The 13,560-nt window shown below is 38.2% G+C and overlaps 1 protein-coding gene across 1 annotated transcript in view; it reads left to right on the top strand.

The window, feature by feature from the left end:
* The first annotated feature begins 282 nt into the window (after positions 1 to 282).
* LOC309386916 (ectonucleotide pyrophosphatase/phosphodiesterase family member 1-like) overlaps positions 283 to 13,560 on the top strand; it is a 48,669-nt gene continuing 35,391 nt past the window's right edge. Inside the window, exons 1-3 of the mRNA XM_081942856.1 lie at positions 283 to 549; positions 11,417 to 11,489; positions 12,621 to 12,737. Of these exons, the coding sequence (XP_081798982.1) occupies positions 364 to 549; positions 11,417 to 11,489; positions 12,621 to 12,737 (376 nt within the window). The 5' untranslated portion in view covers positions 283 to 363. The remainder of the gene's footprint in view (positions 550 to 11,416; positions 11,490 to 12,620; positions 12,738 to 13,560) is intronic.

Raw genomic sequence — 13,560 nt, forward strand, 5'->3', positions numbered from 1 at the left:
CCAGTCGGGCGATTACCCCTTCTATGGGATAATCTACGTTACAATAATTCTAGTAATAATGCTAGTAATTCTAATGACGCCGCATCTATTCGGTTTCTTGCAAAGGAACAGCTTGTCTCTCTTCCCACCTACCCCCACAGGCCCCCACCCCTTGGGGAAGACGCCCGCCTGCCAAAGCAAATGGGAACCCACTAAAACCCCCGAGAGAGCGCGGCTGGGGTGGGGTGGGCGGGGAAGGCAGAACCCAAAGCATCCGGAGTCTTAAAAAGTCCGAAGCAGAAGAGGTGGGATCACAGCAGTTTATTAAGCGAGGCTGCAGCAGGCGCAAATCCAGTCCAGTCGAGTCCAGGCGCGGCGGGGGCGATGGCGAGCGAAGGAGCTGCTAACGGCCAAGGGAAAAGCTTCCTGCCCGACGGCGCAGAGCCGCCGAGTTCAGCCGCGGTGCCCATGCTGCCGGCTCTGGAGGTGTCGGAGGAGCCGGAGAAAGCGGCGACGGCGACGGCGCTCAAAGGGAAAAACAAGGACCCCTCTTACAAAGTCCTGTCCCTGGTAAGCAGGCGGCGCGCTTTGGAAAACCCGATTGGAGGAAAGCTCTTGGTCTTCGAAGGAGGCGACTAGCCGGGTTCCAAGTGACCCACTTTAGGATGAGTTGGCTGCGGGCTTCTCTGAGGGCAGAGAAGGGGAAAAAGGGGGGGTTGAAAAGGATCCGGAATCGGCCGACTTTGCTTAAGGACGCAGTTGTTGGCAACAGAAAACGTATCCGGGCTTTGCAAGGAAAGGGCTGAAGCTCACGGATAAACATTTTGCGCGTGGAGAATCGTTGGCTAGGATTGGGGTGGGGGGAGAATGCTGCCTGATTCCCTGGACCGCTGTTAGGACTCAGGAGGTAATCACAATAGTCTGGTTTGTGTAAATCATCTCTCCCCTTGCTGTGCGCTTCGGTACCATCCCGTTTATAGTAGAACTTATAGCGGAACTATAGTAGAACTCCCAGGTAGCTTAATGTAACAAATCTGGAAGATGCCATGTTATTAAAAATTGATCTGTGGTGTGATTATAGACCCCTCTCACTTTAGGGACTACAAAGTTTTCTGGGCCTTGGGCAAGTCATTTTGTATCTCTGGACCAATACCACAATTTTGATTGACAGAACAGTTGATTTCATCAGATGGGGTTTCGATGCCTTGATTTCTTCTTAAAACATTTGTAACCAGGGCCGGATTTAGATGAAAAGAGGCCCTAGGCTATTCCACTTATGGGGCCCTTTCACTCCCATTTTTAAGTTTGTAAATTACATGAGAGATAATAAAATACATCATTACTGTGATATATATCAATATATTAAATGAAACATGTTATAATTGGTACTAACCTTTATAAAAAATGTGGCACGGATAATAAATAAAAATAAAAGGCCCCTCTTGATCTTGAGGCCCTAGGCTGAAGCCTAGTTAGCCTATAGGAAAATCTGGCCCTGTTTGTAACCATAAATAATACATAGAAACAGGCTTCTAAACATGTACAGCAGTGTTTCTTGAGCAGTCCTAGGAGCATGGACTATAGTGTTTACCTGGAGGTCCCTTGAAACTTCACTCAGGGTTTCATGAAAAAAAAAATCATTTGCCAGCATATGCTGAAAAATAATATATGATTAAAATCCCATCAGATAATTGTGAGAAGCAGTAGTTCAGTGAATGCATCCTTTTTAATGTTTCATATGGTAAATATTGATAAATATAATCACATACAAACATAAGTTGTAAAAAAAAACCATAATTTTTTAAAAAGAAAGGAAAAGAGTTAAGAAACATTGATGCATAGAGTGCAATTCCTTCTGTATCAGCCTCTGTAGAAGAACTACTGTACACGGGTGACAGAAACAGTAAGGGGTTTAGTTAGGGTAGGGTTTAAAGTCAATGATTTGCTCTCTTGGGTGCAAAGTATTATGTACCATCCTTAATCATATGCTGAATAATGTCCAAGTGGTAGCATTGCATGAACTATTTTAAACACATCCCTTGTTGAGACAAGCAAGTGAATTTTGGATGGAGCACTCTTCTGAAGCCCTCTGGAGCCAGAATTCCCAATGAGACTGGCCATAGGGGTGGGGCATCACTTGAAGAAGCCTACACTATATAAATTATTATGCCCTTTTGAATATTCTTCTCCAAAGGTGAGGTAGGCCTCCACTCACTTGACCTTTCAAAAATATCTGAAGACTTGAATCTGCCAGTTTGTTTGGTGTTCAATGAGGAACATGGTTCATATGGGTCTTGTTAGTGCCCTGAAGGTCCCATCCCTGCCTTTTAATTAACTTTTCTAGTTGAATTTTACTATTTTGCCTCTATTTTAAATTTTTATGTTCAGTTTTTAACATTTTATTTGTACACCATCCAGAGTTACTCTGTAAGGGAGAGGTATAGTTTCTAAAATACATATATTTATATATGAAACAAACAAAAATGCATGCTAGATGTTGGATCCACAGGATCATATTTTCCAATGCCAATTACACTTTAATTGCCTTTCCGTACTTGTACTGGAATTTTTAAGAAATTGAATTTTTCATCTTTCTAATTCACATTTAATTGGGATTAACCTATTGCTGGTTTTACAACTTCAGTACTATAAGAACAGCTGCTTCAGATTAAGTAATGCAGTAGGACAGATTCTGTCTATGTGTTCTTTACTTTAACTTCTTTGGTCTGAAGGTGAACTGTATTGTGGATTTATCACCATCTACCTTTGGGATGAAATACAGAGAATGTATAAATAATTGAATTAAGAAAATTAATATGACCTCATTCTGCAGATGTATTTCCTCTCCCATGCTTCAAATCTGCATTCCTTATGTCCATCCGTCTGCAGGACCTTCCTGATCCACTCTCATGTTATGGGTTGAGCACTCTGCTTTTTATGTTACATACCTGTCATCTTTGGAACATACGTAAAACGTAGGATTTGGGAGGAAAATCCATCTCATCTGTCCATCTGACATTTTTGAGTCAAAAAATCAGCCCAGCTGCAGTCAATATTGTTCTAGAGGATATTCTTTTAAGTTTAACTTTCTGCTTTAAAAAAATTGTGGAAAGCATCTTCATCCCAGAATTAGGAGAATAGGGCAGTAAATCATTTTAGCTTTCTTTAATCTCTTAATTTGCAAACAAGGCTCAAGCTTTGACCCCAGTTATTGTCTAAAAGGCTTAAACCGCATGGAGATCAACCAGGGAGGTTGCCTTTGTGATTACGAGCTTGTCACACTAAGAAATCTGGTGGTTGGGTAAATGCTATAATACTTCTGTTGCTGACTTAATAAAGTGGCTAATCTTTCCAAATGTATCTGCTTGGGGGATCTTCAGGAGATTGCTTTTGAAAGGGAATTTACTGGTATCAAGCAGAGATTTTGATTTATTTCTAGTAATGTTCTTCACAGCTCAAATGTCCTGTATGTTTTTTCAGTCCTAAACTTGGCTCAATTAAAAGCATACCCATAATTGTACCGCAAAAGTAAGCCTAATGAATAGGACTGATACCTGTCAGCGAGAACAATACCCATGTAGAAATTAAAAATAATAGAAAGAACTGAAAGAAGCTCTTTGCTTCCTATCTCCTATCTATGAGGGACTCAATATGTCATTAGAATTGTTGCTGGTTTAGCTATTTCTTACTGTGATTACATCCTGTCTGAGCTATTTCTAGTAGGCCTCAAGGTTTGCAGACAGTTCATGGTAATATTTCTCTTTCTCAATTGGTTTCCCTCTGTGTAGTAATGAACTGTTATGGTACTTGACTCAATGACTGAATTGGCCAGTAATCTGGCTGAATCCAGAGCTACTTCCACTCCTTGTTTGTGCAATATGCCATAAAATGTTACGAGGTATTGTGATCTTTGTAAAGGCTCTGAATACAGCCGTGCAAAGGAAAGAAACATAACATTAGAATAGGTTAATTACCACACTATTTTAAAATCCGTTTAAGAAGGTGAAATCTTAGAAGTAAGCAATTTGATTTATTCAGTTAACTCAGGGGTCTCCAAACTTGGGAACTTTAAGACTTAAGAGCTGGCTGGGGAATTCTGGGAGTTGAAGTCCACAAGTCTTAAAGTTCCCAAGTTTGGACACCCCTGAGTTAAATGCTTTGTCAAGCACAGGATAGAGCAGCAAGTATATAAATAATTTTGGGAAAAAACCATTTCTGAACTTTAACACTCTTAAGAATCTCACCAATTCTTTTAGATCATGCGTATATATTTGGTTTTTTTTTTCTGTTTGCTTTCCAGTGCCATGAAAATATACCTAAAACTTTGAACACGGGAATTTACATTTGAGTTAGCTTAGAATGCCTAGATTTGTTTATGAATCCTAAGGAAATCGGATATAAAGTCTCTAACTGCCCCACTTCCCCCACCCCACACACTTTTCATTTTTGCAATTGCATGACCTTTTTTCCTTGAGTTTATTCTCTAATGTCAGCATATCCTTTTGAACATTGACAGCGTGACCACTGGGAGCAATTTAAATTTGCCTCAGGACAGAAGTTGCTTTACAATTGCGTACCAAAGAAACCCAGATCTCATATTTGTGGCACAGAATCTTCCCTTTAGAAGATTGGCTCATATAGGCCGATCTGATACAAATTTTCAGCCATATGAAACTCTCTAATTAAGTGCATTTGCTTAAGTTGTATACACTTTTGTATTGAGTTCAGTAATATACAGTATGCATTCCACACATCATCTGAAAGTATTTTTGAAAACTCCATAGGTAGGCCTTTACTTATGGTTGCAATTGAGCCCAATATTTCCATTGCGAAAAAGACAGTTAAGTAACCTTTGCCTCATTTTATGATCTTTCTTGCCTCAGTTGTTAAGTGAATCACTGCATTTTTTTAAAGTTAGTAACACGGTTGTTATGTGAATCTGACTTCACTATTGGCTTTGCTTGTCAGAGGGATGCAAAACGTTACCACATGACTCCAGGACATCTTCATAAATACATGCAAAATTCAAACTGAATTTTGATCATGTGATCTTGGGGATGCTGCAATGATTGTGAGTGTGAAAACCAGCCGTTACTTTTTTAATGTTGCTGTAACTTTGAATGGTCACCAAATGAATGTTTGTAAGTCGAGGACTACCTGAATAGAAAATCAGTGAAACATATATAGCACTTCAAATTGTTTCCTGACAATAAGGAATCCAGGGGATGTTGGTGGAAATCACCAGTCATTCACAAATACTTCATTAATCACAATAATATGTGAAACCCAGTGCAGTGTTAGGCTTCCTTTAGGCCACATCTGTCCAGTTACTTTGGTTCATGAAACGGGATTTTCTCCTGCACTTGCATGCCTCAAGTTTTAACTAAGCAGCCTTCTCAGATATTTGGCTAGTAGTAGAGGAGGAAGAAGAGATGTGTTCCATTGGCATGTTCACACCGATTGATTTGTACTTTCAGCATACTAAAGATAAGTATGGCTTATAAACTATAGATTTCTGTACTATGTCATCTGAACCAAGCTAGTTGATGTATATTTGTAAATCTGTTTATATGACATTCTTTGTTGTTGTTAGTTGTGAAGTTGTGTCCAACCCATTGTGACCCCATTGTCAATGTTCCTCCAGGCCTTCCTGTCCTCTACCATCCTCTGGAGTCCATTTAAGCTCATGCCTACTGCTTCGGTGACTCCATCCAGCCACCTCATTCTCTGTTGTTCCTTTTTCTTTTGCCCTCAATCCTTCCCAGCATTAGGCTCTTCTCCAGTGAGTCCTTCCTTCTCATTAGGTGGCCAAAGTATTTGATTCATCTTCAGGATCTGGCCTTCTAAAGAGCAGTCAGGCTTGATCTCCTCTAGGACTGACTGGTTTGATTGCTTGCAGTCCAAAAATGACATTCTTTAGAAATGAGTAATAATTCAGGGGAGACATAAAACTTCAGAAGAAATGCATAATGACATGTAGTTCAAGACCAAAACAGCCTTGAATGAATTCAAATGGTGTGAAGGTTTTTATGTATCAACAAATAGCTACAAGAGTTCAAGATCTAAGAACAAGATTAGGATCTAAATATTCATTGATTTTACTGATAGTCTGAGTGATTTCTGAAACATAGACTCATTATACTAATCTAGATCTTCCTGAGGGCTGTTAAAAAAACTTTGATATTTTTCCACTTTGTTCTGCTTGACGTCTTTTTCCTTCACTGTTTTTTTTTCCACATTAGCTTGGAGGAATAGAAAAAGAATGGAGCCAAAAAGGCTGTGACAGCACTCAGATAGATTACAAAACTAGCTGTAGAAACCACTGACACTAAGAGTAGCAATGCAGAAAGATTATTCTGTGAAAGATAGTTTGTTTGTTTATTTATTTTATATTTGTTTTCATCTAAAAATGAGAAAAGGGGGCGGTGAGAATATTAAAAAAAAAACCAGCTTAATTGATTGTTAATTTGATTCCTTCTGTGGTCTTAACTGCCTCAGCAGGAAGCAGCATAATTAAACTTCACTGATCGAAATGATACCATTTCTGTGTTGTTTCCAAGAAAAGTATGGGATTTGAATATAACTCACAGGGATAATTATCTTTTATATGTGTTTTTTATTTGTAAATTTATCTACGTTACAAAAAGTTCAGTTGCCCTAGCCTAGTCTAATGCTCTAATACAGGGGTGTCCAAACTTGGGAACTTTAAGACTTGTGGACTTCAACTCCCAGAATTCCCCAGCCAGCCATGCTGGCTGGGGAATTCTGGGAGTTGAAGTCCACAAGTCTTAAAGTTCCCAAGTTTGGACACCCCTGCTCTAATATCAACTGACACAGCAAGGCACTAAAAACTGGGCTTTTCCCTCAAGCCTGAGGCCTTGACAGTATGGGTAAGCCTGTTTCTCGTATTGAGCTGATGACTGTTCTCGGCTGCTGTTTTCTGCTGTTTTTAGAAGAATGCCATTTCTTTTCTTTTTAATTTTTCATTGTTTTTACTCTATTTTAATGGTTAGCTACCAAGAGGCATGTATATGAGATGGATAGCCTATAAATTAATTAAATAAATCTGTATTTTGTCATTCTTCTTTAATGCAGCTCCAGCATTTCCTGGCTAAATCTAGTTTTTGTGAAGGTTTGGTTTACTGTTTTCTTTTGCATTCCCATTGAGGCTTTTTCAACCACAGGAATGTTGCAAGATAGTTTGCTGCGCAAAGCGAAGGTCCGGATGGGGCCTCTCACCATTCTCTCTATAAAACCCAGTGAAACTTGCAAATGATTCTTTCTCCAGTACTACTGATGATGAGTTGTCATCTTCCACTGCAATTAAGAGCAGAATGTTCCTATTCACTCCCTGCTCTTAAGCACCTGCTGCTTGAATCACAGCCTCAGTTTCCTTCCTGGCAGGGAAACAAATATAGACAGACAGAAGATGGCATTGGCCTAAAAAAGAACTTTGCTCAGTATTGTGGCATAATGGATTTACACCACTGTTACCTGGAATAAAATTCCACAGTTTTCAGTGAAATTTAATTTCAAGCTATTTTAGATCTGCAGATCAAGTTTTTGAGAGTTTCTTTTCCAAAAATCCTTATCTTATCCAAATGTATTTATAATAAAAGATGCATTAGGAATGTTTGTATTTTGCAAATTTAACTAAATTCATATTTTTTTGTTGTAGGGTACAATCCAATGGTGGGATTCAATTTTTTTACTGTGGGCGTGGCTTGGTGGACGTGGCAGGGGAAGGATACCGTAAAATCTCCATTCTCTCCCCACTCCAGGGGAAGATTACTGCAAAATCCCCATTCCCTCCCGATCAGCTGAGACGCAGGAGGCAGAGAATAGAGGGGGGTGGGGCCAGTGAGAGGTGGAATTACTGGTTCTCCAAACTACTCAAAATTTCCGCTACCGGTTCTCCAGAACTGGTCAGAACCTGCTGATACAATCACAACTCAAAAGTCCTTATGGAAAATAATTTACTCTGAAATGGCAATAAAATCTTGGCAGTAAATAAAGTAAATACATAGCATGAAGAGAGTTTTCATACATTAAGGTGCATCCAGGATCTTTTCCACTGAAGACTGTTTGGTTTATCGTTGTATATGCAGTCTCAAACAGAAATATAAACAGTTTTTGTCAATAGGATGCTGTTCTTTGGACTTACGGAAATCTATGAAAACCAGGGGCCAACTATTTCCATTTAATTCCCCCTTTCCATCTCTGAATACAGAGCTACTTCTGCAATACTATATCCCTATTGAAAATGGTTATTCAAATACTGTTTACAAGAAACATTATTGGTGCTTCTTCATTGTAAGCTTCTCTGAACTGGATTTTTGTAAGCAGCTTCTCATGCTGCTCATTTTAGAAATAGTGGTAGTCCTCGGATTTACAGCTATTTGTTTAATGACCATTCAAAGTTACAATGGCACTGAAAAAAGTGACTTTTGATCATTTTTTCACACTTACGACCATTGCAGCAACCCCTATGGGTCATGTGATCAAAATTCAGGCACTCAGCAACTGGCATGTATTTATTGTGGTTATATGGTCCTTGGGTCATGTGATCACCATTTGTAACCTCCTCAGCTGGCTTCCGACCATCAACATCAGTAAGGAAAGCCAAATTCGCTTAATGATCAAGTGATTTACTTAACAACTGCAAGAGTTCACTTAACAACTGTGGCAAAACAGGTCATAAAATGGGAGTAACAACTGCCTTGTTTAGCAACAGAAATTTTGGGCTAAACTGTGGTCGTAAGTCCCATATTAAATTGTATATCCCAGAAAATTAATTTTTTTGAAATAGTCCAGCTGAAGCTATTTGCCGTAACCTTTAGTTAGCCATATCATTTATTTAACGTTTGCCCTTCACTGATCAACTTGCTGTAAACATGAGAATATTTTTGAAATGTTCTGAGGTTTGTGGTGTTGTGAACTTGCCTATGTATGGTTTGCTGTTGAACATAAATCAGTGCAGTTCCATAGAACAAGGTCTTTTCCACAAGACTTGCTGACTGCAGGAAAAGATTCATTTATTTCTTTTCTAACCACAATGATTCCCTCCGGGTTTTTCACTGAGGCAAACAATACATGCCCATTTGTAATATGGCACCATCCACATGAGGAAGCCAGAGAGGAGCCAATATTTTTATTTTCTGCTTATGCTTTTTGGAAGATTTTATTCTTCTACTTATCACCTTCCTTCATAGAAAAAATTATTCAGTCAAATAAAGTAGTATTCCCCTTCAATATTTGGGACCCTTCAGAATAATCTCTTTGTAGTCAATGACACCAAATATCTTTCTTCTTTTAGTTGAAGAGTGAAAGCCAAACCTTGAGTCGGAGATCTTCTGACTCAAAAAGCAACTGAGTTGGAAGATCATTTAAAGCAGTTTATTTAGGGTACCCTGATAAAGTGGGGTCTCTCTATGAAAAAAAAGAGAGAACCTTAAACCCCAAGCTTCCCTCCTTTTTATAGTTAACAGAACAAAGAAAATGCAAGAAGAAAGTTGATTGGACGGAATAGAAAATGCATAGAAAATCAGTTGCATGTAGTCAAACATGTTACATATTTGCATCCCATAATATCACACATGTTCATTAAAAAGAGGTCTGACATCAGAAGGGGCATAATTGTAAGGAAAAAGGTTGTTTAGAGTTCACAAAAAAGATAAGCCAGACCCCAAATTGTACTAAAAAACCTTTTCTTATCTGAAACTAGTCTCCAGCTTGTTTATCAGTTTAGGAATGTTAAGAGCTAATAAATCTGAACATCATTTTAAAATAAGAGAAAATAAATAAAATTAAAATACAAAATAACTAAGCTAGTTAACAAATAACAAAACCTAAGTTATTTTGCCACTCAAGGATAAGCTTTGAATGATAGCTTTTAGGAATACTAGAAATTATTTTAAGGTAATACTGGATATTCTGTCTTCCTCAACATAAGACATGAAGAAAAAATTGATTCAAAACTATATTAAACAGATATATTTAATGAAGTGTATTTGAAGAAATATATATGTCTTATTTGTAGGGTAAGCATGATATCATTCTAACGACTTGATCACTCCTTTATAGAATCCTTTATTGGCCAAGTGTGATTGGATACACAAGGAATTTCTCTTTGGTACATAAGTTCTCAGTGTACATAAAAATAAATTCATCAAGAATCATAAGATACAACACTTAATCATACTAGGAAACAAAATAAAGCAATCTAAATCATAAAGAGACAAGCAACAAGGTTATAGTCATAAGTAGGAGGATATAAGTAATAGGAAGGATGAGAAGAATAATAGTAATACAGTCTTAGAAAATAATTTGACAGTGTTGTGGGAATTAGTTGGAAAGGAAATTATTTGGAAAGGAAAGCTTAGAAACAGGATTTCAAAGTGCAAATATTTGGATGACCTCTGCCATTTGGAAGTATAATTCTCTAGTATTCTCTAGGCCAGCCTTATGCATTACGCAACCTTCTAAATCAGTGTTTCTCAACCTTGCCATTTTGTGTGGATTTCAACTCCTAGAATTCCATTGCCAGCATGATGACAGCAGAATTCTGGAAGTTGGAGTCAGCACATTTTTAAATGGCGAAGGTTAAGAAACGCTGATCCAATTACATTGGAGAGCTCCATCATTGGCCTTCCTTTATGGAAGTCCAATATAGTTGGCTTTCATTGAGATTCTGTAGCAGAGTAGATGTCCCCAAAGGAGTAGAGGCAATGCTGCAATAGTAAAAAGCAGCCAATGATCATTTTTGTCTGATGAAAACTTTCCAAATAAAAGAGAGACTGAGAGATCATCCACCTGCACCCTGGACAGCTGCTGTTCAGGACAAGACGACATGATGGAAATCTTGTGGTTTACTCATAAATAGAACAGCTGAACCACACAAGAAACATCTCACAATGTATAATGTGCAGCCTTTTATAAAACATTTAGTTCAACCAAACTCTCTATTTTCTTAATCACTTTTGGAAATAATCAGGTTACAGTTGAAAAAGTTTTGAAAATAGCAGGAGGGTAAAAAATATTATTAGAATATGCTGATTATAACCAATAACCAAAACATTGGTTTTTTTTTCTTTAGAATTTCTTTCTGAATTACTGAAAGTAAAACAAAAAGGACAGAATACTTTTAAAAGACTTTAAAACAAAAACAAACAAATAACTGTGAAATGTATTACTGTGCAAATTCTAGTTTGATAGTCTCAAAGAACACCATATTATACATACTGCATGGGCAATACAATGTCATCTTTCCACAGCTGTAGCAATAAACATTTGGTAAACTTATGTGTGTTTCAGTGACTTTACTTTTAAAAAATGTCCTAGCTTTTTACCAGCCAATCAACCCATTGCTTTATTGAGTTCTGATGAATATAATTAGTGTAGTAGATTTTTTAAAAGAAATGTTTCTTTTCTGTTCTAGGTATTATGTGTCATTGTTCTTACAATTATCTTAGGATGTATATTTGGACTGAAACCTAGCTGTACAAGAGATGGTAAGAAGTAAAGATGCTAATAGAACAATAAATATATGAGTTTTAAAAATATTTCTACAACCCCAAAGATTACATTCATAGCATTCCACATTGGTCCACTGAGTAATGGCTTATCAGTTGAACCAGATCCAGAATAAGGTACCTACTACTTCTTGAAACATCTACATAAAAACAAGAATTTGTATATAAGGATAATCCAGGCATAAACAAAGTAATTTAGGCTATTGAATTTTTCATTGGGCTTCCTCTGGTTTAAAACGAATGTGCCTAGTTGTCAAAACTTTTCCATTAGAAACTCAGTACAATACAAATTATGAATGCTGTTAGTAGTATTTTATCTGCACATATGACTAAATATACTGGTCCTGGGGTCAAGGAAGAGCTATTGGTAAACAAGCATCAAAGTTTTCCAATAAAATGCTTTTCCCTCTTGTTTTTTAATTTCACAAAACTTATTTTAGTTTAAGCCTCCTCCTCCCACAATTCAGAAGGAATGTGTAAATGAAGCTGTACTCAAACTAATCAAGACAAGGCTTCAATTAATCCTTTGGGGGAGAATAGGCAAGTTTAGATCTAATAGGTAATATACCAGGGGTATCAAACTCAATTTCATTGAGGGTTGCATCAGGATTGTATTTGACTTCGGGGGGGGGGGGGCAGGACGGGCGTGGCCAGCTCAACATCATTGTGTCGGTGGCACCTGTGGTGGTCCAAGCACTTTGCTAGCAAAAATGGGCTCTTGAGCTCCGTTTTCAATGGCAGAGGCCCCATGGGCTGGACCTTCACTGTTTCCAGGGTGGCCCCACAGACCAGATCTAAGCCCCCCACGGGTGGATTCAGCCCCCGGGCCTTGAGTTTGATACCTCTAGTCTATATGGCATCCATTTGTTGATGATGAAATTTAGATAATGTGCATGCCGCGAATGCTGCTTCGACATCTATATTCATAGACAGATTCAATGGCATTTTTATTCTTTTAGACCAAGAATGCCTATTTTTTTGGTTAGGGGGTTAACAAAAAGGGAGTTACGAAAAGGGAAATCCATACTTTCATGCACTTGGATGCTAAACCACCCTGAAATAGAACGTTAAGTTCACTCTGTAACATTGAATAAATATTAAAACTTTCAGTGAAAACCTGCAAGGGTCGTTGCTATGAAAGAACATTTGGAACCTGCCGCTGTGACAAGGAATGTGTTGAACTTGGAAACTGCTGTTTAGATTTTCAGGAAGCTTGTACAGAACCCGGTAAGCATTTTATTTTTTTAGTTTTATTTTATTGCTTTCATTTCATTCCAGCTGAGTATTTCAAGGAGTTGCGCTTCTGGATTTCTACCATTATTTCTATCTAAAATTTCAATTGTGTATCTTTCCATATGTTCCAGTTGAATAAATTCAGTCAGAACTGATGGAAAACCAAATTGAATTAATATATTTAATCATATTTTGCCTGGTTTTTATATTCCTAGTAAGAGTCAGGTGGGGATGCGGTAGCTCAGTGGCTAAGACGCCGAGCTTGTCAATCAGAAAGGTCGGCAGTTCGGCGGTTCGAATCCCTAGCGCTGCATAACAGAGTAAGCTCCCGTTACTTGTCCCAGCTTCTGCCTACCTAGCAGTTTGAAAGCATGTAAAATGCAAGTAAAAATATAGGGATCGCTTTTGTGAAAAGGTAACAGCGTTCCATGCGTCTTTGACTTTTAGTCACATGACCATGGAGATGTCTTCTGAAAGCGCTGGCTCGTTGGCTTTGAAACGGAGATGAGCCAAGAAGATGAGCCCCCTAGAGTCAAGAATGACTAGCACGTATGTGCGATGAGAACCTTTACCTTAGTAGAGGTCAGAATGAAGATGAGAGTTATAAGAGGAGAAATGGACCTTTCCTACCAGTTTCTCTTCTGGTATTTCATATTTCATGGCTGGCCATACCCTCCACGGCCATTATTTTCTGAAGAGAGGACCTCTACCCCATGGCAAGCCATTTGGTGCCAGTGCCAGGAATACGCTCTCCAGATTCCAAATACATTGATCAGTCCAAAATGATTCAAATGTCTGTTTTAGTTGTTTAGAGAAC

Source organism: Natrix helvetica, assembly GCF_964273705.1.
Source record: "Natrix helvetica genome assembly, chromosome: 2".
Lineage (NCBI taxonomy): Eukaryota > Metazoa > Chordata > Lepidosauria > Squamata > Natricidae > Natrix > Natrix helvetica.